Here is a 27,344-nt window from a genome sequence, read left to right on the forward strand (position 1 = left end):
TCACACACAAAGCCACGCCTGCGCGGTGTGCCCCTCATTACAAGCGAAGTTGCTGCATCTTTTTAGGAAGCTACATGCTTTCTTTCGACACCCAAAGGTCGCATGGTGTCAGGGACGCGCCTAGTCACGGGAACAGTCCGGCGCGCGTTCATGAGGTACAAGATCGCGCTTTAACAGTGAAGAGTATCAAACAGCGTGCGGGGATCCAACCTAATGGTTTACATTAGGTCACACAACGACCAGTAAATGATTTGCGCCGAGTATTTTTTTCTTTCTTGTCCGGCGTTTATTTTGCAAACCTTTTCTATTTTGCACGGGAAGACACTGACATAGCAAACTCATCTGTATGATAGGGGAGCAGGAGCACACAGTATGGTCCGGGAAACCAGACATTTATGGGTGGGAAATTTACCCGAAAATGTACGAGAAGAGAAAATCATTGAGCACTTCAAGCGGTGAGTAGAGACACCGATGAGCGATGTGTGTGTGTGTGTTTTGTAGCGTTACGACGAAGTGCTGCGCGGCCAGCATCTCTCTGTTGTGTCACATTTTAGTGAAGTCGGGATGAAGCAGGAGGTTCCCCAGTAGCAAAGTCACATTTGGCAACTGTGCTGTCAGCTCTCCGTGAGCAACAACACTGTGCTGCATTTCAGCTGAGATAAGAAAGAAAACTGCTAGCACGCTTCAGCCACCCAGCTAGCGGACATATGGTTTTGTCATTTTGACACGGTTACTAACTCTTAGGCTAGGTGATAACTTGTCCTTCCATGTTGTGTGGCAGTACGTTCCCACCAGGTAACCGTTTGACTTTTAAGAAGCCTACCTTTTCACCTGGTGACCGTAAAGAAAGCACACTTTTCTATAGCGTGGACGCTAACAGCATACTGCCAGTGTAAACAAACTTCAGTCTACCTGGCGAGCTGCTAGCTTTGTACAAGCTATGCATTTCACAGTCTGCATCTTTGGCAGACGGCAGCCTGTGAAGTCTGTTGCCGTGTGTTATCTGGTGCCTGAGCAAATCAGGGACCCGGTGTTTCACTTGACTCTGTGAGTTTGTCAGGTCATTGCTTCCAGCCAAACCTGTGCTCAAAGTGTGGTTAATTAGCATGCTGTGTACCTGCCTGTCAGAGAGCGCTGTAGCTGTTGCAAGAACCGGGTTTTTCAGTCTAACACAAGTCAGTGAAACCGAAAAGGTGACGCGACATCACGCCGACATCCATGCGGCAACGTCGCTGCAAACTGGCTGTGACTGAGCAGGCTGCCGTGTAAGCTGATGTGCAGCATTGTGCCGTTGTAGTAGCCGCTTGTGTTTACTTCGTGCGCGTATGAACACAGAAATGATCGTCTTTGCTGCATTACCACCGCGCTGCTTCCCCACCAGCTGCTGACTTGCACAGCCTGCAGCGTGATCCGATTCAAGCAGAATCAGACAGCATGTCGATATTGTAATTACGTTATTCAAATTGAGCTCCCATTTGTGCTCTTTTTGTGTTTTGGGGTAGTGGAGCAGTCCAAAACCCGTGCATTTATGTGCTTATAGCTCTTTGTTGTCTTCCTTGCACGGAGAAAAAAAAATGTAAATATGATTTTTTTTTGTGTGTGTGTGTGTGTGTGGCTCTCACGTTTGTCTGCGCGCTCTCGCCTCTCTCTTCTCGGCTGTCAAGGAAATAGCAGCCCGCCTCTCCGTGCATATGTGCTGGAGAGCAGCCTGCTGAAAAACATCATAGTCTACCTATATGAGCAACGCTGCCTTCTGTACTGTTTAGGCGTCGCCATATCGGACGAAAGCTGATAAATTACCAACATAAATCATACGTGTCTTTAACAAAATTGTAACCGAGAGGCACGTCTGTCCCACAGCGTGCCCCCAACATGCGACTGTCTAAAATATACAAAATGATTTATATTAATTTCGTGCTTTTCACTAGTTTTATTATTTGCGTCAGACGGATGCAGCGAGTGAACTACAAATATGGTTCGTGTCTGATTCATGCAGCCTCGCTGCAGAACGCACAATAACGGGCTACCTGTATGCCGTTTTATTTACATTAGGCTGTTTCATGATGTGCGTAACGTTTTGTCTGGGGGATGGTGATCTGGCAGCATGTTATTGCATTTGCTGAGGGGAAACTGTGTCGGCCAGTCCTTTTTAGCATGCTGCCTCAGCTCCAGCGTTAACCCAGAGGTAGTCGGAGTATGCAGGTGCATGACAGCCCAATGTGTGATAGAAGTCATTGAAGATGGGGGACGGCAGAATGAGTAAGCAGTGTGAACAGCTTTTCTAAAATGGCGTCGGAGGCTGTTCAATGTTGGGAACTGGCATGACAATAAATTTATGGGCACCCTACTGTCTCTGTCGGACAGTGGAAATACACTCCTAGATTCTTGGGGGGGGGGGGGGGGGGGGGGGGTGTCACCACATAAGGAGGATAGCAGTCTTTGTAATCCCCGACTGGGATTGTAAATTTTGTGTAATAGGCTTCCTATCAGTCAGTTTAACCATCACTTAGCAAGGTATTTACAGGTTTATTAAGGAAACAATGGACTGCTTACACTCATATTCATCTAATAAAAACTCCATTTTATCTTGAGGTGGGGGGAAAATGCAAAATTATGTAATTAATATAAAATTGCATTGAAAGTGCTTTATTTATAGTGAAACAGAAGGCGCGATATAGACATTGTTGATTATCTTTAAAAAAAAAAACACAAAGCCCATACAGAAAATCAGAAAACATCACGTCTTTTCACGGGCTGTCCAAACCTCATCTGTATGCTTTCTAGTAGCTATAAGCTCATGAGAGCACCGTCGCCCTAAACATGCTAATGTTAGAAAATATATGCATTTATTAGCATGCACTGTGCCAAGGCTTCAAGACCAGTTGCTGGGTTACTGTTGCATCGTAAGAAAGTACCACAGAGCAGAAAAGAAGAGTAGAAAAGCAACCTTAGCACCCACCCCTCCTCTCTCTCTCACATACACACACACACTGACATTCAGCACTATGCAGTTAGAAAAAGGTGTTATCGTTTGGGATATTTTCACTATTAGTTTAAACTGAACACCCTTTTTGGAAATTCATAAACACTGATGCAACATAAGTGCAGTACAAAAGCTAGTGATGACCTTGTTTTTCCATTGTTTTTCCTTTAGATATGGACGTGTGGAGAGTGTCAAGGTCCTGCCCAAGCGAGGTTCAGAAGGTGGAGTCGCAGCCTTTGTGGATTTTGTGGACATTAAGAGTGCTCAGAAAGCTCATAATGCTATCAACAAGATGGGGGACAGAGACCTGCGCACTGATTACAATGAACCAGGCACAATTCCTAGTGCCGCGAGAGGGCTGGACGATAGTCTGTCCTTAGGCTCTCGTGGCCGGGATGTATCAGGGTTCACAAGGGCGGCAGGGGGGGCCGTGTATGGGCCCCCCACGTCGCTCCACAGCAGAGATGGACGCTATGAACGCAGACTAGACGGGTAAGTGGACAAAGTTTCTCTGAAGGCAGGGGGAACCATACTTTCTCGAAACACCTTACCTCCAAGCATCTTCCCACCATCTATTCATTTACTGGTTTAGGGGGGAGAGGAGAAAAAGAGTTCATGCTCAAGAATTTAATCTTATAGGGATCCTCTCTAAAGTCCTTTGAGTGTGACTAGCGCTCCTGGATTCATACCTGCAGGTAAACACCGCGTACACAAGTTAATCGATTGCTTACATGAATAGTCAGTAGTTTAAATTGCGGTTGGGGATTATCATTGTGACCTAAAAGATCTCTGTGAGGTGGATATATCATTTGTGGAAAATGCGGGGCAAAGATTGGATATCGTAAAATTTCCCAGGATTATTGGAGTTTGCTAGAAAGAGAGAGAGAGAGAGAGAAAAAGAGAGAAAAAGAGAGAGTGGTCCAGCAGCCATCCCTGGGATTCCCCTAATCTGGAGTTACGTGCCCTGATCGGTGGATTAATGTCACCCTTTTTTCCTCATGTAACAAAACAAGCAAGAGCACACATTATATGTATAAGACACCATTGTTTGGATTAGTCTAATTTGGTTTTCAATTATCGTGCACACCTCATGGAGGTGTTCACTTCTCTCGCGGGCTGGAGTCATGTGGATAACCTGGATATTTGTTCCCCTCTGTTGGATTAACACTGGCCAGACACCTTAAGGATATGATATCATGCTAAAGGTATGGGTTGCTTTCTTGGTTCTTTTGGGTTTTTTGTTGTTTTATTTGGGATTATATCTAAAATCAGGGCATTACAATTTGAGTGCTGGGAGACCTCTACTGGTGATCCACCTCAGTAGAGACAACAAAAACAAGTGAGCAAATGACTGTTTTTCCTGCCTTATTTTTGTGGAGATTATTTTTACTTTTCAACAACTGAGACTTGCAGATTTAATGAGGACCAACACGGACTATGTTTGGATCGTACAATTCAAAGAAGAATGCTGGAAATTCGGACTGGAAAGTTGCTGTTGGAGATAACCGACCTCATTCCGCTGGATTACCTGCTCCTTTCCTGAATGTGGAACTATAACTAAGCCTTGGATACAGTCACATACAGAATCAGAACAAAGTTGCACCCATGAAGTGTATTTATCATTGACTCAGCTCCGGTTTGGACTGCATGCAGGCTCTCTGCTTGTAAAGGAGGTAGACAACAGACATGAACATCCATGGTCTCCAGCCTGGGGATGAATACAGTACTACTACGTGCAAGAATCTGGATTACGGTTAAGAGACATGTTCTTTATTCTTAGTCTGTCATGGCTAGATTTTGTTCCTTTGCCAAAGGAATTTGCTGAGCAGTTTGACCAAAGTGGAATGTGCAGGACTTCAGAAAAGAAGATGCAAGACTTAATTTTCCCATCACTTTGATCATTGCTGTTGGGAGATCAGCGGCTCTCTACTTACTGAAGACAGACTCCTGGATATCATGTATTTATTTTACTGGACTCGAGTGCAACTCTTTTTTTTCCCTCCCAGGTCTTGTGGATGGATTTATGGACACAAATTGACATTTTCCAGCATGCAAAACATCCTAATGTGGATCCTTACATGTTTGTTTTCATCAGTCTAATCAAAACGGACACTCCAGCTTGTCAAGTATACAAGGTCCCCTTCCCTGAAGATGAGGATTACATTTTCTAATGTGAACAAGTTTGCTTCAGTTTTTTCGCCTCTCCACTCAACATTTTTGCCCATTTTTTCTGCTCACAAAGTTCTGTCTCCCTAGATTGTATTTGGAATTATAGGTCAAGTTACCACTCTCTCAAAAGGTTGGTATGTCCTGCCCTGTGTATTTTAGCTATCCTCTCTAACCCCCTAGTTTGAACCCCTGTCTCTCTCCATTTTCCCCACTAACCGAAGTAGCTGGTATATACAGTAGATTGTCATTACTACCTGTGTGTCTATTTGCAGAAATCTATACCTTACCTTGAATTGTTTTCCTTTCTCTTCCCCTCACCTCACCCCTCCTTCAGCTGCTGTCCCCCGTTCTCCTTATAATTAGTAAATCCCTTTTGCAGCTGTTATTCATGACGAGTGATCAAAGTCAACAACTGTCCCTTTAATGTACAACATGGTCTTAATGTATCACAGGGATTGGGATGTGGAATCTTATTAAGATACAAAGACTCAACGATTTGTCATGTACTCATCTTTTGCAGCATGTGCAGTGAAAAGCAATACTAATCATTTACAATCGGAGTAAAACATAAGAACATAAGGATTCTAAAAAATGTAAATCATACATTTTCGATTGTAAGAATTATTTTAATATAAGAATAAATTAATTCAGTCTATATTTCCTAATATCTGAAAAACCAGTGAGATAAAATGACATTAAATCATTTTAATTTAATTAAACTTGCTTCTAATTCAAGCTTGTTCAAGGTCAAAGTTTAGGATTTTTCTGTCATTATCTCTTATTGTTAAAACGATTACTTGATTATTAATTTTCTGTTGATGATTAAAGGATTGAATTATTGATTGAAGTCTTTAATCAAACAAAAATGCTGAAAATTTGCTGGATTTTCATGTATATCATAAATGGCTGTTGGCTGGCCCAAGCAACATTTAAAATGTCACCTTAGCCTCTGGAAGAAAGGGGCAACAGAGGCTTTTTGTAAACTAAATGATTGATCGATGAATTAAAAAAATAATCTTCGTAGTCATCAATAATGAAATAACCATTAATTCCAGCCCTCAGCCTTAGTATCTTTTGTTCCTGCCTTGCAGTTGCAGTTTTAAAATGTCCTCAGCTTCCTTTTATGGGACAAAAGTGGAATATGAATACTTTATAACTTGTCACAGGGGGTAGACTCAAAATTTGATACTTAAACTTCAACTCCTGAGAAATATAACTCATTTCAGATTATTTCTGTAGCATTTCATTTTTATTAGAGATCTGACCGTAGTCATTCATGGAAAATATGCAGGTAGAGAGATTACATTCATCCAAAGTGGATTTAAAGGTCTCCATGTAAGGTTGGCCAATAAAACCATAATTGCTGTGAGATGGTAGAAATTTGCCGACGGAGATATTTCTCTACAATTTGCACCGTGGTGTCTACGGCTTTTTAATTTCTGGTTGTAGGGCTGCAGCTGACAATTAGTTTCACTGTCATTTAATCTATCTATTATTTTCTTGATTAATCAATTAGTTGTTTGGTCTATGAAATGTCAGAAAAAGGTGAAAAATGTCAGTAAGTATTCACCAAGGCCCAAGATAACGTCCTTAAAATGTCTTGTTTTGTCCACAACCCAAAGATATTCAGTTTGCTGTCATAGAGTAGTGAAGAAACCAGAAAATATTCACTTAAGAGCCTGGAATCAGAACAAATAGTCTTTTTCTTTTCTTACAAAAACTACTCAAACTGATTCATTAAAATAGTTGTCGATTAATTTGATAATTGACAACTAATCAGTTCGTTGCAGCTCTATCTGGTTGTATTAGACTGTTGCAGGCAGTGTTCTAAATCAATGTGCAGGACTGATTCACGGCAGTACTGGTTTATATTTTATACCGTTGCTTCAGTTTGATGGATTACTTTGAATTGTCTGGTATCTGATTCACTGGTTTAACTAAAAACATATTCTAATTAGGTTATTTTATTTAGAAATTGTTTTTCAATTGAGTTTCCTAAAAATGTACTATATCACAATGTATATCAATATGATATAAAATGATGCTTGTCTATACAGTGTTTTCGCCTGTATAGACATCGGGTTGTTCCACAGCTGGACAGTAAACTGTTATCTTGAATGTCTGAGGGATATTTAGCAGCAAACTCCTTACTGTGAATTTCCAAAACTTGCAGACATGGACATTTTGAATAAGATTGATATGCACATATCGCTCCTGCATGACTGAGCGACCACATAACATGTTTTTTGAGCATGCTGCTGGAATGCATCCTCATAATTATGCTGTTCACGTAATCCCAAAACAGTTGATGTTCTTAGCATGCACCAGAGCAGACTAATAATCAAACACCAATGGAAATTCAGCCAAAAAAATTCTAGCTGAATTATTTTTAAGCTCCATGAATAATGTAGAACCTGTTTTGTGTAAAGTGAAATTGAAGTGAAATTGAAGGCTGTCTATTGAGCAGTGAGCCTGCGCCACCAAATTAGCATTTTCTAGAGCATCTGGGGGTCAAGGTAATCCATCACTTTCACAGCAGACATCGCTGTGCCATAGATGTTATTCATGAATCAAGCACACAGATGATTAAATCAAATAAGCTGAAACAGAATTTGCCTCTGACCCGCTGTACTTTATCTATAGTGCAGTGAAATACAGACATAGGGCTAGTGTCCTAAACCTAATTATCCTCAACATCCAGGAGACTTTGTGCATGCCATGCAGCCTTTTGTTCTTGTGCCCCATGGAAAAGCCTTCGGTGGACTTAATGAAAGACTTCCATTTATGACGTAAAACAATGTTAGTGTCTACAGGTCTAGTGTAAACATTTGTCAGGTTTTTTACACTGATGAATATTTCCAGATCAGCCTCATCACAGAGTATCTAAAATAACTTGGTATCAGTTAATAAAACAGTGACTCACCCTGCAAGCTCTTAGAGGCAGTTAGTAATTGTCATTTGGTGTAGGCTTCAGTTTTTGCTTGGGGAAAAGAAAAACTGAATCATATTATCCTTCTTAGGGATAAAATTAAATTTTTTGGTTGGGGAATAGGTGAAAGTTTATTATTTGGTAGGGAGGGTTAAATTAAGGGGATTAATGCTGTCTATCAAAGTCCTCTCAGGTATGGCAGTAAAATGTGAGTGTGAATATGCGTGACACATTTTTCGTCAGGTGTAAAGGTCAGGTTGGGCATTTTAAGGAGCTCATCTTGTGGATCATTTACCAGAATGCCTTTCAGGACATCACAGGGCATCAGTGATGCAGAGGAAGACGCTTGTCTCATATATCTTCAGAGAAACGGCAGCAGCACCCTGTTAGCACCTCTGTAACCCACGTTACTTGGTTTCTAAAGCTCAGACTGAGATGCGGGCAGCTCATTTCAGTAACTATTTTTAGCTACGGAAAATTACAGTATTTGGCTCCTCAGATGTTTGCTTTCAATGACCCCAAGACCATATATTGTAATTGCACGAAAAAAGATTGAAATATGTTTAGCTATTAACTGGTATTCAATCTCTGACATCATCCAAAACAACTAGAACATTTCTAAACATTACAAAAGGAAAACTACAAAATGCGCAATGTTTCGATGAAGGAACTAATTACAAACATTTGCTGGAGATTCAAAGCAGAAAGGTTTGTGCCCTCGTTTACGCTGTCATTAGGAAAATACTAACCAAAGGCTGCTAACACCTCTTTAATGAGATAAACAGTTTCAGAAGTTTCTCCATGTTGCAAATGTCTTTGATTTGTACTTACAGTTCTTTGTTGGCATAGAGAGTTACGCAGCATGCAAGCCAGAAAGGAAGACAAATTTGGACACATCTTCACACAGATGTAATCAAAACATGTCTGATGGCCCAAATCAATCAAAAGATTTGGATGCCTCTATTAATTATCAGTGTGAGAAAATTGTAAAGTCTATCTAGGGAATTGGTTGGACTTTTTTTTTTTTTTTAAAGAATTTCTGTTTATTTTTTCATACATTTATAATATTATAATATATATATATTATAATCTTAATGTTCCCCTGAAATTATTTTCCGATTTGAACGCTACATTACCAATAGGATTTTCATCTAGAAGGCTTTGATTTCTATGATTGAATAGGCATGTTTATATTAGTAATTTATTCTTTTTGGTCTTAGATACAAGTCACATAGTAAAAACATGATGTTGGGAATATACACAATAAAAAAAGAAATGGATCCAGTCCCCAGTCTTCAAGGTCTCATTGTGAGTTGAGCGTGTTGTGTCCTATTTCACATACATGTTTTGTCCAGTGTTTTTCAGTGTCACACGGGTTCAAAGATACCGTGTGCTTTTGCAGTAAATTATAAAGATATATTAACTTCACTTACCATTTTGACAGTTGAGGTATGTTTGCCATTAAAATCTGGCTCTGCCTTGAATCTCACTATTTTTCTGACACCGTGTTTGAAGTGGACAAAGAATAAAACATAAAAAGAATCAGTTTAATGAGAGTTTGTAACTGTAGTTATATTAAACCATATTCCACCCTGTGTTGGAACATCATGGCTAATTTGCTGATTATAATTTGATCTGAATTCAAACAGTGGTAATTGCTGTCCTGTCCTGCTCATTACGGGGAGTTGGGTAATATGACTGCTGTAATGACAGAGCAGTCGTATTACCAAATTAAATTCTGATTGCTTTATTCAGTAAGAGGATGTTCAGGTCTGAACAGAATGTCCTTATTTGTAGTTTCTAATGGGCATCTTCATAAAATATGCTTTGAAGAGCTTTCAGGAGAACAAGTGGTGTCAAATTGTGTAACATAACAAACAAAAGGCTTGTCATAAGTCACCTCTAAAAACCTTCAACAAAGCCCCTCAGATAAATTATAGAGCGCCTCAAAAAGTGGTCTTTGTTGCAGTTGCTAGATGTTACAAGATGAGAATGACTTAGCAGTCCATAAAGGCATGAATCTCTCATTAAATGCTTGTGCAAATCTGTCATTTCCTGCAGTTAAACTTTGAAATAAGCTGCAGATTTTTGTTCTATTGAACACTATGCATGCCTTGTGCCAATAATCTCTTCTGTTTCCCACGTTGATTGTATTTTAGATATATTGTGTTTCATTAAACTATCGAATGAAAACACATCTGTATGTAAAGAAAAGCAGTTTGAAGCAAAATAAGTGTCATGGTTCTTTGTGAAAGACGTTACCTAACAGCATTTTTGTTGTAGAAATAAAAGGTTGGTATGATGGCAGAACTGATCTGACATCTCCAAGTCATAAACTGTTAGAAAACATTTTAGACCAGATGTTCACTTGTCTCAACCAGTTAATCATTTAAAACCCCCTCTAGTTCAGTCTGTAAGCTGGAAAATAATTCTCTATGTAGACGTATGAAAACTACCCCCATCTTCCAATGTGTCAAATTAAGGGAAACCCACCAGAGACACCTGATAATTTTGTTTGTCCAATGTCTGATGTTAACAGCTTTCTTAAATATTTTAAGTGTAACTGGAATGTGATGTTGTTCTCTCTTCCTGTTTGTTAGGACAACTGAAAGTCGGGATCGGGCGTACGATCACAGTGCCTACGGACATCATGAGCGTCCTGGTAGCAGTTTCGAACGCCAGCGGCACTATGAAACAGACTATTATCGTGATGCAAGAGAGAGGACTCTAGGCACAGCTGGGAGCGGGTCTGGAACTTCCAGTGGAAGTGGTACAGTGGTGTCGTCAGGAGTTGTTGGAACTATCGTTAGCGCTGTTGCTGGCAACACGGGAACAGGTGGATCAGCAGGGGCCACGTCGGGCGGAAGTGGAGGATCTACATCCAGTGGGGTCGGCTTCTACCGCTCCCATAGCAGGAGCCCTTGTCGCTTTGAGACGCCAGAGCCTCGCTATGAGTCTCGTGCCAGGGAACCCTTTACTTTGGCCAGTGTGGTTCACAGGGACCTTTACCGGGAGGACAGGGGTCGGCGCGGGGAGCGGTCGTATCACCACAGTCGTAGCCGGTCCCCACACTCAACACATTCGCGAAATCCCTCTCCTCAGAGACTGGCGAGTCAGGCTACCCGTCCTCCTCGCTCCCACAGTGGGTCAGGCTCTCGCAGCCGCTCTTCCAGTTCAGACTCGGTCAGCAGTACCAGCAGCAGCACGAGTGGCAGGTGAGTAAAGCTGATCTGGCTGTCAAGATTTTTACCCTTGTGCTTGGCTGTTGTTTACCTTTGTGCATCCCAGTCTTAAAACAGTTACTGGACAGAGCACAGGATGTAAGATTTTAAGACAGAAATCTGAACACTGAAACCTGCTTCAAATGATTGGAAAATTTATGCCATTGATCCATCGTTTTTTTACAGCTCACGGTGGTAGTTATGTCTGGTTTATGATAATACACTCGCTGGGAATGTTCAAATGCTTTTGCGTTTATTCAATACACACTATTTTATAGAATACTTCCGCTTCCATAATATGTTATTTAATACAATTTCTGAGATATTTTGATTCGGCTTCAGATTTACTACAAATGTGTTCATGCAGATCACTTAAGGTCGGACAAATCCTAGATCAGCTATGCGTGGCTGAATAAACGCATAGCTGATCTAGGATTTTGCCAAATGTGAACATCTGCATCCAAATCAATTTCCATACAGGGAAATAGGGAAACAAATTGTGAAAATTGTATTTTCACAATTTGTTTCTATACTTCTATACTTTTAAACACAATGTCATTTCCCCATATCATCTGCACTGGCTGTATTGACTTCTGTAACTGTCTTTAAATCAAAACACCAGTTTTGCCAACAAGCTAAGACTTGCATGCATTTTATTTCTGTCACTGGTTAGTGGGGACTCTATTGAGAACACCTTGTTGCTCAACATCCCTCAACTGTGGTTTGTAACATTAACTGTTTCAAGATATCATATCTTCTAATGTGGTGTCATTATGACTGTTTTTTCAGCAGATACTGTATAATTTACTCTTCATGGAACATACTTTCAATACTTTTTGGGCATATATAGCAAAACTGAGATGCAGGTGGTTGTCGAGGGCAACTATTTGTGAGGTGTAGTCAAAATGGTGTTATAAACCAGACCTGCATGTTAGAAAAACGTGTCCCCATTTGACCCCGTCTCTGATATCCCCTCCAAATAAATCTAAAAAAGGATTTAAAGCAGTTCATATATGGGCAAGGGCACCACCTTGAAAGATTTCAAGTAGCAGTGTCGTTTCTAATTCAGTATGTCTTAACTGGTGAAACGGTATTAAGTCTGCAAATGTGTACTTTTCCAATTTTTGATTGATTATTAGTACATTTTTATTGACAAATCTGCTTTTACAAAGTTGTTGGCTAAGTAGTTGATTGCCCCCCATTGATTGGTATGTGTCAAAGCCTGGAAAATGACTTTTTTGCATGTAACTGCTGCAATGACACTTCGGTGCAATCAAGATTTGATCTGATTTGATTTATTACTGCTGTTCATAATTTGGATTAAGTTGTTTCTGGCTATCATGCCTTTATCAGGTTGGTGTCTTAGGTTGTTTCTGGTTTCCTCATATATATGAGGTAGTATTATAAATATGGTGAAATGGTTTTACGAATTCAGTTCTTCAGTTCTTAATGAAGCCTAACTTTTGGTACAACAATAAATTTGCATACAGCAGCCACAGCTGATACCAGAATTGCATTGGATATATGTACTGTAATTAAGATGTTTCATGGCATCCTGTGAGTGTGTTTTAATCATAGTTCTCCAACCTAATTTCAGTCTTTGAAGCTTGTCTCGGCTCTGTTTTGAATATGACCTGCTAATTTAGCTGTTGTGTGTAAAATATGATGTCTGCGTCCAAGATCTTGTAAATGTATTGCTTGTCATTAGTTGGTTTGGGCTGTTGTTGATTAGTAATTGTACACATAATGCACAAAAAACAGGTCAAGATAACCAGATGAAGTGAGGTCTGCAGTTTTGAAAATGTCAGCATGTCAGTCCATGGGATTTACTCCACTGCATATATTTTCCTCACCTTTTCCCAGTTGTTTATTTTTTGGTTAACTGCTTCACCTTTGGACACAGCAAAGTCCACAGCTCTGAATGACATGTAGCGACACATGTGGTTTGAAGAGGTAGTGCTATAGGGGGAATTTCAGGAGACGGCTGGTGTATTTTTCTCACTGCCTACCTCTGTGCATGGGTAATGGCTCCCCCCCTCCGTGAGATCCAGTTGGAACTGGAAATTTCTGGCCAGTGCTGGCTGCCTGCCCACTCCCACAGGCCAGGCTCCGTCAGCAGCACTTCCGGGAGTGTCTGAGCACAGGAGGAGAAAGTGAGAAGGAAACAAACAGCAGAGGGCCTAGAAAGCTGAGACAGGCATGGGAATGGTTTGAGAAAAAAAGGTGCATGAGGCAGCAACGATTCTGCCACTGAAATGCAAATCCATATTTTCATACTGATAACCAGATGCATCATTATAAATATGAATTGGGGAGAAAGGGTTTTGTTTTTCTTGTTCTCTTCATCTAAGAGACATGGCCGTTTTGAACAGGACAAAAACACATCCACGGTGCTTTACATACGTTTTTACGCAAATGCATCACTATACTTGTCCACACACAAATACATATATATATACACACTTCTGTCTGCTGTTCTTGATTCTGCATTCAATGCTTTTAGCATGTATTATCAATCTATGAATTATTTCTCAGATGCAGAGCATTTAGCACTTAGCGAATCACTGCAAAAGTGATAAATCAAGGTAAAAAATATGAATAAGAATAATTTACTGTAGCACAAAATATCCACCTTTTTATCATAATGATATAGATAAAACTGAGGCTTGGAATCACATCTAAATCCATGTTACTTTTTTGCTCCAGTGATTCTAGCAGTAGTTCCAGTGATGACTCCCTGGCACGTTCAGTGCAGTCTGCTGCTGTTCCTGCACCCTCAGCACTTCCTTTATCCTCTCTTGACAAGGATGAACCACGTAAAAGCTTTGGCATCAAGGTCCAAAATCTTCCTGTGCGCTCTACAGGTTAGTTATAAGGTGCTCCTGCGGTGTGAGCACAAAGAGCTTTTTTGTGCAGAAATACTGGTGCATTGTATTTCTGTATATCCCTCAAATACTGACACATTTCTTATTATTATCTAAAGGTTTATCAATACGTTACTTTTTTCAGTATACATACTTAATAAAACATTGTATCTGTTTACAACAGATACAAGCCTGAAGGATGGTTTGTTCCATGAATTTAAGAAACATGGAAAGGTCACATCTGTACAAATTCATGGAGCTTCGGAGGAGCGCTATGGGCTTGTCTTTTTTCGCCAGCAAGAGGACCAAGAGAAAGCACTTGGGGCATCAAAGGGGAAGCTTTTTTTTGGCATGCAAATTGATGTCACAGCTTGGAATGGCCCGGGTAAGTTCTGATCTTTAACTGCGTTGCAGCAAAAACAGAATTATTTACAGAACGCAGAAGGTCCCAATGAGCACTTATTTTTCAGAGACAGAAAGTGAGAACGAGTTTCGGCCCTTGGATGAGAGGATAGACGAGTTTCATCCGAAGGCCACACGGACATTATTCATTGGAAACCTCGAGAAGACCACCACTTACCATGACCTGCTTAACATCTTTCAACGCTTTGGAGAAATAGTGGTAGGTTAATGTGGTGAAATGGTTGAACATCAGGCTGTATGCAGCGTTTGCCATGCTGCACAGTTTCAGATTACCATTCTTACTTACAGCATATTTCTATTTTCATCATTCACAAAGGATATTGACATTAAAAAGGTGAATGGGGCCCCACAGTATGCCTTTCTACAATACTGCGACATTGCCAGTGTCTGTAAGGCCATAAAGAAGATGGATGGCGAGTACCTTGGTAACAATAGATTAAAGGTGAGATTTATCAGATTCATTTAATTTAAAAATTTGCCTTCACACCATTACCACGTTCTTGTCTTTCACAGCCACACAGTATTATTTATGAGCATTATGATATTTTTGTTTTGTGCTGGTTAAAATAATTTTACTTTTTGCCCATTTTTCAGCTTGGCTTTGGAAAGAGTATGCCTACAACGTGTGTTTGGTTGGATGGATTAGCATCAAACACAACTGAGCAGTTTCTTACTCGTCATTTCTGCCGCTATGGACATGTTGTCAAGGTAAATCTGTTTATTTCCCCCCTCATAGTTGTCCATTGTTTACTTTCTGGCACCTTGGGACTCTATTTTCCTCTGTCATCCGCAGGTTGTATTTGACAGAATGAAAGGAATGGCCCTTATCCTGTATAACAACATTGAATATGCACAAGCTGCTGTCAAAGACACAAAGGGGTGGAAGATAGGGGGCAGTAAAATCAAAGTAAGTGAAATTAAGTTTTATTCTGAAATTTTGCTTTGTAATGTTGTGTGTTCTCAATGCCTGACAGACTGTAAAAATGTATTTTTTCCTCAGGTGGACTTTGCCAATCAGGAAAGTCAGATGGCTTTCTATCGTTCAATGCAGGCATCTGGTCAGGATATTCGAGACTTTTATGACATTCTCTCTGAAAGAAGGTGTGTGTAGTTTGCTTAAGGAATAATGATTTCACCTCAGTGCTGTCTAATATTAAACCTTTTGATGCCAAAGTATGATGAAATCATAGCTTGCTTTTTTGGATTTGTTGGCAGGGATGATCGACGAACCCAATATGAGTTCCAAGCAGAGAGACAATACTATGAAAATGTACGGACACCAGGAACATATACTGAAGATCCTCGTCGTAAATACCCTGCCAGAAGTCGGGAGTTCTACACGGAATGGGATCCATATCAGGGGGATTACTATGATCCACAATACTTTGAAGATCCACGGGAATATCGAGAATACAGAGCTGACCCTTATGAGCAGGACATTCGCAAATACAGCTATTTGCAACGGGAACGTGAAAGAGAAAGGGAACGCTTTGAAACAGATCGAGGACGTGATCATGGGAGGAGGACAATTGAACGTAGTCAAAGCCCTTCTCACATTGCCTCTCGTCGCCCTGCAAGCCCTACTGCATCTCCTTCACTGTCTGAGAGGATACCAAGTGATTCAGACCGCCGTATTTGTTGCAGATCTTCTGAAAGAAGTGGTAGCTGCAGTTCAATCTCGCCACCTAGATTTGAAAAACTTGAGAAGACGCGAACTGAAAGGTACAGTAAAACAGAGAAACTTGAGAAGGATCGAGTCTTTGAAGTTGAAAGAGGGAATTTAGTTGAAAAGGAGAAGCGGGCTGGACGTAAAGATCGAGGGGACAAGGACAAAAGTGAGAAACAGAGGCTTAAGAAGCTCAAAGTTCCATCACCTATTCTCCAGCCATGTGAGACGGAACCTGAACTTGAAAGAGATATTAGCCCTGAGTCTGTCCTTCGAAGTAAAAACAGTAAAATTCCTAAGGACAGCTCAAGCAAAGGAAGGTTAGACCTTCTGCCTTGTGTCGTGCAGTTAACACGTGTTAAAGAAAAAGAAGGAAAATTGATTGGTCATTCTGTCCAAGAAAAGCAAATACCGAGGGGTGGGTGTGACAGTCCAAGATTGGCGTCACCTCCAGCTGACCAGAGGAGTCCTCCATTCCGCTCAGAATCATCAAAAAGTGATATCTCTAAGCATGGAAAGGTGCCCAGAGACAAAAATATGCACAGTTTAGTTGAGGTAATTGACAAGGATACTAAGCTCAAATCCAAAAAACATGGGAAATCTGAAATGGGATTTGACAGTGGTATTTCTGTGGATATTGACCGTTTAGCTGCACGGAAAAGGCGTTTTGAAGACTCTGGGAAAACTGATCGACAGAAAAGAACTAGTGAGGAGGATCTTGTTAGACCTGGGCTTCATAAACTATGGAACAATGCTAAGGAGACAGATCTGGATAAGAACCTTCTGATAAAAGGGATGCATAAAAAGGAGCACCACAAGGATAAATGTGTCAGGATGGTGTCAATTAACAGTCCTAAAGATGTACGAGACTGTGAAAGCAACTCCATAGGCCTTTCTCTGGAGCGACAGTCACGGATGGGGGAGATGCCTGAAGATTCTACAGATCAATTAGATTCTCCCTACCTTAAAATGGATTTAGAAGGCTCAAAAAGTGAAAACAGCTCCAGCCTCACAAAGATGTCAGATGATGGCAGCCTTGATTTCGATGAATTAAAAGAACAGCACAGACAGATTTTGTCTGAAAATGACCAAGGGAGAGGGAAGTGCAGAGACTCAGATGATGGAGATGAACACTTTGTGCACATTGACCAGAATAATATATCAAGACAAATCGAACAGAGTCGATGGCTCCGACCAAAGCTTGGCGATCCTGATAAGTTAGTCAAGTCTGAAAACCCACCAAGTAATGAGACTCGTGACTTTGAAAAGGATTATATCATACATGATGTTGGTAAACCAATTCAGGATATGTCCAATGATGACTTCTCTTCCTGTAAACGAAAGAAATCAGAGAATTATGACTTTGAAATAGTAACTGCAAAAAGAGAGCGCAGCTTCGCAAGTTCCCAAAAGTTGAATGAGGACATTTATCACAGTATAACAACCTCAATAGGACATGGTCACCTTTCTGCAAATGATGAAGATGAAACTGCCCAGATTTCTGTGTCTGTTGTAAACAAAGAAAGAAAGTCTTCTCCATCAACAGATGATAAATTTTCACATGCAGAGTCATTGAAAAACAGTTTGGGCCTGACAGCTGCACATTTTCAGTCTTCTGACACTGAGCTCCCAAAAATGAAGACAAATTTGCTTGGCTGTGATGAGGAGTTAATGCAACGTTGGGAAAGACGAATGAAGTCTGATTCACTTAGAATGGAAATGACTTTGCCAAGTGATATTGTAAAACGTGAAAACATCCGCAAACGTCTTGGCCAGGATTTGGAACCTGGAGAAGTGCAGTCTGATTCAGATGAAGATGGAGAAAACAAACACGTCTCTCCCAAGTCCAATAGTTCCTTGTCTTATATTCTCAGGGAACGTGATGAGAGGATAACCGACCTGAAGCTTTCAGCCTCCTTGGAAAAGAATAAATTTTATTCTTTTGCATTAGATAAAACTATAACTCCTGACACAAAAGCACTCCTTGAAAGAGCCAAGACACTGTATTCCTCCAGGGAAGATAATTGGTCCTTTCTTCCCTCACGCTTTCCAGCCTCCCACACCTGTTCAGATAAGGACAAGGTAGAGCTAGCACCTCGACCCATTCCTTCTTGGTATATGAAAAAGAAAAAGATTCGTACCGGCTCTGATGAAAAGCTGCATGATAAAAAGGAGGAACTTAAGCCACAGGACCAAGAGCGTCAAGACCTGTTTGCCTCTCGCTTTTTGCACAGCTCAATCTTTGAACAGGATTCCCGGCGTTTGCAACACCTTGAACGTAAAGACCAAGATTTTGAAACTGGAGTTGGTAGGCCTTTTGCTAAGACAGGAGCTACTGAGGCACAGCCTGAATCTGGAATAGGTGACATACCACAAGAGCCCATAGTGCTTTTCCATAGTCGATTTCTGGAGCTTCAACAACAAAAGGACAAGGACCATCCCCCACCTGATACTGAGAATGATTCGATAGTGGTGGAGATCAAAAGAGATGAAGTACAGAATTGTGATAATGTGCTGTCTGATAAGGAATCTGAGCCAGTAATGAAGGTTGATGACAAATCAGCCAGTCCCCCATTAACCTTGTCAGTTTCACCATATGTTCCTTCACCTAAAGAACTGTCTTCACCAGAAAAAAAGGAACTTTTAAGTCCATCCTCAGATCAACCTGTGTCATTTATTAAAGAAGATCTAGTTCTTGAGGTGTCCCCATCTCATTGTCTCCCTGTAGAAGACTTCAAACCAGTTGCTCCTAAGCTAACCATTACCCCTCCACTCGTCCTTCCAGAGCCAGAAAATGAAATGGAAACAAAAGAGTTAATTGAGCACAAAGTGAAAATTGGAGGAAGTTTGGTAGTGGACCATAATCCTCTTGTGGAAGAAAAGCCTCCCACTCCTGGTGGGTCTCTAAGCGGTTTTGAGAGGGAGACTGCAGAATTCACTTACTCTGACTATCCAAAGATTGAAGAAAAATCCGAAATTATTAAGACAGAACCCAAAATAGAAAATCAGGAAACCAAACACTTTGAGGAATCTCAGAAAACTGAGACAGATAGTGAGGTGTGTATGCCAGAGCTAGAGGCTGAAATAAAACCTTTACCAAACCGCAGACAGCCCAAGAGTAAAAGGGCAAAACCACTGTCAGTATTACGCACTTCGCAACCTGCCCAAATCGTTGCCACTGAGAAACCTGCAACGCGAAAGAGCGAACGGATTGACAAAGAGAAACTCAAAAGGGCCTCGTCTCCTCGAGCTGAAGTACCGAAAGCATCACTTGAGTCTAAAACCACATCTAAGTCACCAATTCATGCATCAGAGTCTGAGCAAAACCTTGAGTCAAGTTTGATCCATGGGAGAACACGCCGCAGGAATGTAAGGTCAGTCTATGCCACTCTACATGAAGACGACCAAGTTGGCAAAGAGGTGGTTGAGTCATCACGTTCCATGCGTAAACGAGGTGCCGATAAAGAGCCAATACAGCAAGATGTTCAAATTCCATCGACCAATGCAAGGCGAGGACGCCCACCTAAAAGAGGTGTCAAACGAGGCGAGGATGTATCACCAGTTAAGGGGGATCAGCAGAAGATGATAGAAGAGGAGACAGAGGTCAAAGAGACCTCAACTACTACAGAGGTTGTGAAAGCCTCTGAGGGATGGCGTTCACCCCGCACCCAGAAGATACATCAACTACAAATGAATTCATCTGCTCCGCTTAACAAGAAAGGAGGTAGAATAGACAAACAGTCTGGGAGCGTTACAGTGCTAACTGAACAAGTGGATCTGACAAGTCATGATGAGTCAGAGCTTAAGCCTAAAACTGATTCTGAACTGTTTGGAAAGTTATCAGAAAAGGCAGAAATTGCAAGCTCACCAGTGCACAGAAAGGAAAAAGACTTAAAAGATTCTGGTGTAAAGAAATCTACTGATGGAAGTATTGAAAAGGTAGACACCAGCTGCTCTGAGAGGAGACAACAGCCTGAAAAGAGTGTTAAAGTGAAAACACCAAGGCTGAAAAGAAATACCAAACAGGTCACTGAAGATAAATCACACAGCTTAAAAAATCTGGAGATTCGTGTAAGCGTGGATGACGTGAAAGGTTTACTTCGTTCTGAGGATGATGAGCCTGAGTCATTTGAAGCTCCAACTATTACAAAAACCAAGACAGTAGTACAAGAGAATGAGGAAACAAAGACTGAAGGTTTTCCAAAAGAACCAGGTGCACAGGAAAAGGAAGACACCTTATCAGAACCTGAACTGCCTGCTGATCCAGCCGCTCTCTTAGCACGGCAGATGGAACTAGAGCAAGCAGTTGAAAATATTGCTAAACTTACAGTTGAGCAACCTCCTCGACCGTATAAGGAACCACCTTCAGGGCAACCTACCGTATTGCCTCCTGTCATAGCAGAACCAGAAGGTGAAGCTGAGGAGGAGAAGCGAGCTAATCCTGCAAGCGAAACTGAGCTTGCAGCTGCTATTGATTCCATTACAGCTGAAGAGTTATGTGCAGATGCAGACGGTTTCACAGCTCCTCCTACTTACACAGCTCTTATTCCTACCCCTGAATCTGTGATATCAACCTCCTCCAATGAGATAATGGAACCTGAGACACACATGGTTATCAACAATATTCTTGCAGCGGACTCCGATGATGGTCCTCTGACACCCAGCCCAAAGGGGGTAATAGCAGAGACTAAGGCAGCTGAGGACACCCCTCTCCTTGAAACACCCAAGAAAACGGGTAAAGTTAGAGCCAAAACCCCAAAGAAGTCGAGAAGTCGTAAAGGTGCAGCTGCCAAGAAAGGGGATACTGCTGAAGAGGTTTCACAACCAGAGCCCTCGCCAGTCAAGTTACCGGAGTCGATCCCAGAAGACCCAGAAACCATTAATTCAAAAGCAGTTACTGTTACAGCTGGGGCAAGTGCAGCAGCCTCTGTGGTCACTGCTGTTGCAACTTGTAGGCGTGATGTCACAAGTGCTATAACTGTAGACACGCCCAAAGAGGCAGAACAGCCTGAAGTTGAACAGCCTGTACCCAAAGAATCTGCTTTTCATTCAGGCACAAGCAACTCTAGTTGTAAAAAGCATCCCCAAGCAGCAGAGCCATCTACCCCTACACTTGCTCCTGCTCCTGCCCGCCCACAACCTGTATCCCAGTTCAGTGTACCCCTTCTACGGCCAACCAAAATGCCACTTTCCCCAGACTGGCCTCCTAGAACTGAAGAAAGTAGAATCTATGTTGCTCCATCGTGTCATGTCACAGTGGTAACTCCTTCTGCACCAGCATCAACTACACTTGGAACCCCTTCAACAAATCCCCCAATGCCTCCTGACACCAAGGCCTCGGATATTGACCCAAGTTCCAGTACCCTAAGAAAAATCCTAATGGAACCTAAATATGTGTCTGCATCAAACAGCAATTCTATACCTACCACTATGGTGACATCCGCACTGTCAGATCTTTCACGGATGTCAGAGAATGAAAATCCCTCTGATGCAATGGGTTCAAGACAGTTGCATTCTGAAGAGAGACCACCTTTACCCCCCCAGCCCATACATCACAAACCCTTTCCACTGACAGAGTCACAACAAAATTGTGGAGAGAAGCATACAGTTATTTCTCCTGCTACCTCAGTAATAAGTCGAATTCCAATGCCTTATGATACAGAGGAAACTCCACGAATTTCATTAAGCAACCGAAACATTGGCCTATCTATTCCCAAGCAAAAATTTCGATCAAACTCTAATGAGAATAATCGTTACCATGGCATGGATATTGTAGAAGATGGGAGTAGAGGGCGCTCTGTTGTTGAGACCACTCCCTACAGTTCAGGCTCCAGTCCTGGCCTAAGAGTTAATACATCAGAGGGTGTTGTAGTTCTGAGTTATTCGGGTCAGAAAACCGAAGGACCTCACAGGATGAGAGCCAAAATTAGTCAAATTCCTCAAGCCAGTGCTGGTGATATAGAGTTTCAGCAATCTGTGTCCAAATCCTCAGTAAAGCAAGACCCACTCATCACATCATCCCAGTCACCTACCCCAAAAATAGCCGCAACTCCTACACCTTATAGCCACACAGGGGTTCTCTTGACAGGCCAGTCTTATAACTCTCAACCTGTTATTTCCAGTACTAAGCAGGAGACTCTTGGGTGTGACAAATCTGAAGCTCCGTATCACACAGCATCCCAGGGTGGAGTGGTAAAGATGTTCCAACAGCCAGTTAGTTCTCCTCAAGTCTTGATGTACAACCAAGCTGTGATACAGCAGCAGCATGGCAAGAGAGGCCTGGGGACAGAACCTCTACCAAAAAAGATGGATATTGGCAAAGCTGTTCAACAGTCTAATCTCAGCCCAGTCATGAGTCCACACCACCCATCACTGTCTGGAACCCGTATGAGCCCCAGTCCTGGTATCCCCACTGATCGATCAGCTCTACACCTAAAGCAGGAACCCCAGTCCCCACGAACATCTGTTCACTCCCCTTCACCCTTTGTCAAAGCCTGTCCTCCAAGCAGTTCTCCTAGAGGAACTAATGTCGTTCTAGGTCACGGCATGCCATCAATGTCTACCTATCATTCTAGTATGCATCACCCACACTCAGAACAGTCCTCTGTCATTATTCAACCTCACAGTGTCACTCAGTCAATGGCTCACGAAGCCAGGATGAACACCCCACCAATGTCTGGGATAAACTACGGGAGACGAGGTGACTCCCTGTCCTCTCCTCATCCAGGGCCCCCACAGCACTCAAACACGCCGCAGCCTAATGTCATCCGAGATATGGTATTGCAGTCCCATTCAAGTCCCCAGGGGTCAGTATCAGGTGGTGGCAGCGGCAGCAGTGTGAGTGAAGAAGACACCAGACATTTGAACCAAGCCCTCAGCAGACCCTCGGTGCCGCAGCTCCAATCTGATGTAATGATGATTCACAGTGATCACAGAGGGCTCCACCCGAGCATACGCATGGACCAGTACAGAGACATGCACCAGCGCATCCTCATGCACCAGCAACTGGGAGAGCAGGCCGCTGTAGAAGCAAGACAGTCACGCACCGCTGAGACTGCAACAACATCTTCAAGCAACATCTCTGGACCTTCAAAAAGTCCTATAGTGGCAAAGAGCATTGAACTTTCCACAAAAGAATCTCTCAAACCACTCGAAGGAAAGCTGATACATCCACCTGCCAACGAGAGTAGAATCAGGGGAGTTCATGCATCTAGTCCTGTCATGGTGTCTCCACACCCTCATGGGGTTCAGCTGATGCATCCAGGAGGTGCGGGCTCCTTTCCAGTGTACCGGGACATGCGAGGCTTTCCATCCCAGTTTCCAGGACATCCTTCATCGGGACACAACGTGGCTAACCAAGGCATTACATCTTCACAGGTCTCTTGATATACTTTTATTATCAACATTTTGCAAATATTTCAGCATTTTATTATGTAGCACACATATAATCACATTTTCAAGTTATGAAACATATCAATATACACACACAAAATATGCATAGCTCTATTAATCTGGTATGCATTTTCTTAATCAGGTCCCTTCAGAGCCTGAGCTTGGTCACAGGAGCAAAATGTCTCAGTCACTTGGAGGAGGAAGTGATTCGAAGCCAGAGAGTTCCCATCTTCGCCATGCTACCTCTACGGACCTCTCACACATTTCTCGAATACAAGGGGATACAGTCTCACCCTCATACCAGTCTCCCATGACATCCCCTATGGGTCTTACTCACAAGCCAGATCTGTCCCTACAGAAAGGCCCTCCAGCCTTCCTGCCAACTCCTCCGCCAACAGTACCTCCATCAAGTTCGCTGCAGCCACGGCCGGATGCCAAGTTGGAACATTCAGGGCATCGTTCCATCGACATGGTGCAGCTGTTGACGGTAGGAAGACAGATGGACTAGCAATGTCATGAATACATTTTCAGAGATGAAAATATGATTAAACACCATTGTCTTTTTCTTTTATTTGTACAGAAATATCCTATTGTATGGCAAGGCCTGTTGGCACTGAAGAACGACCAGGCTGCTGTCCAGTTGCACTTTGTGTCTGGCAACACCATACTGGCCCAGCGCTCCCTGCCGCCCCCAGAGGGAGGTCCTCTTCTCCGTATTGTCCAGAGGATGAGGCTTGAGGCTTCCCAGTTGGACAGTGTGGCGCGCAGAATGACTGTGAGTATTCTGGATTCGACCGCCTCTTAAAGGCAGGTTCTAACATGTTTACAATACAAATCAAATGGACACTTAATTGCAGATTCATGGATTTCAGCCATTAACCTGATTAACACTCTGTTTATAAAAAAATGTGTTTATCTCATCTTACATTTATAATTGAGGCCTATCATTCATTGCAGGTGGAGAATGACTACTGTTTGCTACTGGCTCTACCCTGTGGTCGAGACCAAGAAGATGTCCTTGGTCAAACCCAGGCCTTGAAAAGTGGCTTCATCACCTACCTGCAGGCCAAACAGGCAGCTGGCATCATCAATGTGCCCAATCCTGGCTCCAATCAGGTCTGTGGTTACCGAAATGTTTTCTGTTCTACATTTATTTTTAAATGTTACTTTTGTCTTTTTTCATAATGAAATATTTCTCCTCTCATCATGTTATGTTCATCTTTGGATTCACAGCCAGCTTATGTGGTGCAGATTTTCCCACCGTGTGAATTCTCGGAGAGCCACCTTTCCCGCCTGGCCCCAGACCTCCTCAACAGCATCTCCAGCATTTCTCCTCACCTCATGATTGTCATTGCCTCCGTTTAATTACCTCCATTTTTTTTCTTGAACAAAGCCAACACCAGCCCTTTTGGACCAGTTTTTTTAACTGGAATTGCCTCATATTTTCATGAGTTTGACTCTTAAAAAAATCTAATTTAGCATGTACTCACCTTTTTCTCCTGCACTTCACCAAGTCCTTAAGTCACTCAATGATATTGAATTCCAAAAACAATACCTGTACAGAGAGGATCTGAAGGGTCGAACTGGGATTTTTGATGATCATTTCTGATTTCTCATTTCATTTTTGCCATTTTTGGAGGTGTTGTGCATAGCCTTTTCTAATTCATAGCTTCCATAAAGCTATGGATTGAGACCTTCGTATGGGATATTTTTTACCTTCATAAAAGTGATTGTGATTTTTTTAAAAAGACAAATGATGTGAGAAGTCATTGCACTATGTTAAGGAAAAAATTGTGAACTCTGTACAGATTTAAGTATAAAACGATCCATGTCATGGAATTTTCTCTTGTGATCAGCCATGCTTCTGCAAGATAAAAGAAAATCATTGCCTGGAAAATGATCATGAATCATTTCAGTCCGATCAATCATACTGCTATTACCACCATCAGCCAACTTCTACGTCATTTCCGGACTCAACTCTCCATCCCGAAGTGTTCCCTGCCCCAGGAACTCATGAGGGGACGTTTAGAGTTGTACAGTTTACACTCAATGCCTCAACAGGGGACAATATAAAGAATATTTAATTTGTTTATTTTTGTTTGCATCTTCTAAGGGTATTGTGGACAATTGTGAAACTGTAAATATTATAAATATTTAAAGACTGAAGCAATGTGGAGAGACCAAGTTATTTTACAAGACAGATCATCAAATCTCAATGTTTTCTTCCTTCCTTTCTTTCTTTGGGCAGGGGCAAGAGGGGGGATGGTGGGAAGGATCTGAACAGGATCCAGTAGTAAAATTCACAAAAAGATTTTTTTAAATTGATTCTGTGCCAAAATGTATTTTGCAAACGCTCAACACACGCAATGTATCTTAAACATTTTGATCAGAACCTATTTTCATATGTGACTTTGTATTTGCCCCCTCAGAGGGCAGACTTAATTCCTTTTTTTGTTTTGCTTTTGTTCATCAACCCAACTCTGTTACTACAGTGCTTTTACATTTTGAAATGGAATCCTCATTTTGAAGGAACCATTGTATTGTAGGGGTTGCATTTGTGTTTGTATTCCTGTCTTACTTCTCCCTGATGTGGTCCTCTACTGCCCCCTGCTGTCTGAAAATCATCCTCTCACATGTTAAGAACTGCATCCTGAGGTCAGTGAAGTCGTGACTTCTTGACAGATGTGCTATAGCATGCTTTTTTTTTCTAATCTTAAAGGGTAAAGTAAAATCATAGAGGCAAAGAATGTGACTTGAACTTGACATCATGCCGCTAATGGATGTGTTGATCATCTGTCTCCATCTCTCCCTCAACTGTTTTCTTGAGCCAAGCTGTAAATACTAATGTCCTTAATCTGTGCTCTTGTGTATCTTTCCCCTTTATAATTGTCTTTCTTCAGGGTCCTTATTTTTGTTTTGTGCAACAAAACAAAGCAGTCTGAAAGAGACAGGAGATGAGGCGCGTGAAACCGATGCTGAAAGTAAAACCATGCTTGTCAGTTTTGTGGTGTAAATATTTCTATGACTGCAAGCTGAATACTCTCATGGTTATGTTGAAGGCACTTATAATTTTTGATAAACAAACGAGAAGAAAATACAAAAAACTTAAAACGGTGATTAATATGAAAACTGTCTTTTGATCAATCTTCATTTTGAGTGTACTTTGCTGTTCCTCCATGAGGACATTTTAAACTGTAAAATAAATGGTTGTTTAACTTACTTCTGAAGATCATTAAATGGTCCGTCACTCTTGGTTTGTGTTTTTGTGAGTTACTGGTGGTTATTTTGATGCATTTACTGGTGAAAGGTGTTTACAGGATCTTGACTGGGGCTTGAGAATGAAGGCTTTGGGCACTTTTCAAAGGGATTTTGTATTCTAAAGTCTGCAAGCTACAGTACCTACAGAAATCTAGTCGTTATCTGCAAACCTTAAGGTGTTTGCCTCCACAGCATGTTGCAACACTATACCTGATCATCGCTCATCAGAATCAGAGCTGCAGTCCATTCAGCAGACAGAAGATGTCAGCATCTGCCTAAACTGCACTGCTGAGGCTCAAGCTGTGACACAGCTTTGTGAAGTGAATCAGGCTGCTGCAGAGGTCAACTGATGTTTCAGTTCACCATGAAAATCATTTGCTCTCTATTGGCTCTGCCTTCTGTTTGTTACGACCCCGAAGCATAGTTCGTAATTTTACTA

The 27,344-nt window shown here is 41.8% G+C and overlaps 1 protein-coding gene across 1 annotated transcript; it reads left to right on the forward strand.

The window, feature by feature from the left end:
• The first annotated feature begins 222 nt into the window (after positions 1-222).
• On the forward strand, positions 223-26,866 carry spen (spen family transcriptional repressor). The gene is made up of 15 exons (XM_041945339.1): positions 223-455; positions 3,155-3,475; positions 10,682-11,296; positions 14,009-14,166; positions 14,351-14,551; positions 14,637-14,788; positions 14,906-15,031; positions 15,184-15,297; positions 15,383-15,496; positions 15,590-15,690; positions 15,805-23,632; positions 23,790-24,134; positions 24,228-24,422; positions 24,605-24,763; positions 24,881-26,866. Exons 1-15 carry the CDS (start codon positions 373-375, stop codon positions 25,010-25,012), a joined length of 10,644 nt encoding a protein of 3,547 aa, XP_041801273.1. The 5' UTR covers positions 223-372; the 3' UTR covers positions 25,013-26,866.
• Positions 26,867-27,344: the final 478 nt, after the last annotated feature.

Source organism: Chelmon rostratus, chromosome 10, assembly GCF_017976325.1.
Source record: "Chelmon rostratus isolate fCheRos1 chromosome 10, fCheRos1.pri, whole genome shotgun sequence".
Taxonomy (NCBI): Eukaryota; Metazoa; Chordata; class Actinopteri; order Chaetodontiformes; family Chaetodontidae; genus Chelmon; species Chelmon rostratus.

Excerpts from the sequence above, each read along its gene's own strand:
- spen (XM_041945339.1), top strand. The coding sequence starts at position 373 with ATGGTCCGGGAAACCAGACATTTATGGGTGGGAAATTTACCCGAAAAT. Across the intron at positions 15,298-15,382 it reads GCTATGGACATGTTGTCAAG|GTTGTATTTGACAGAATGAA; the intron begins GTAAATCTGTTT and ends TGTCATCCGCAG. Across the intron at positions 15,497-15,589 it reads TAGGGGGCAGTAAAATCAAA|GTGGACTTTGCCAATCAGGA; the intron begins GTAAGTGAAATT and ends TTTTTTCCTCAG.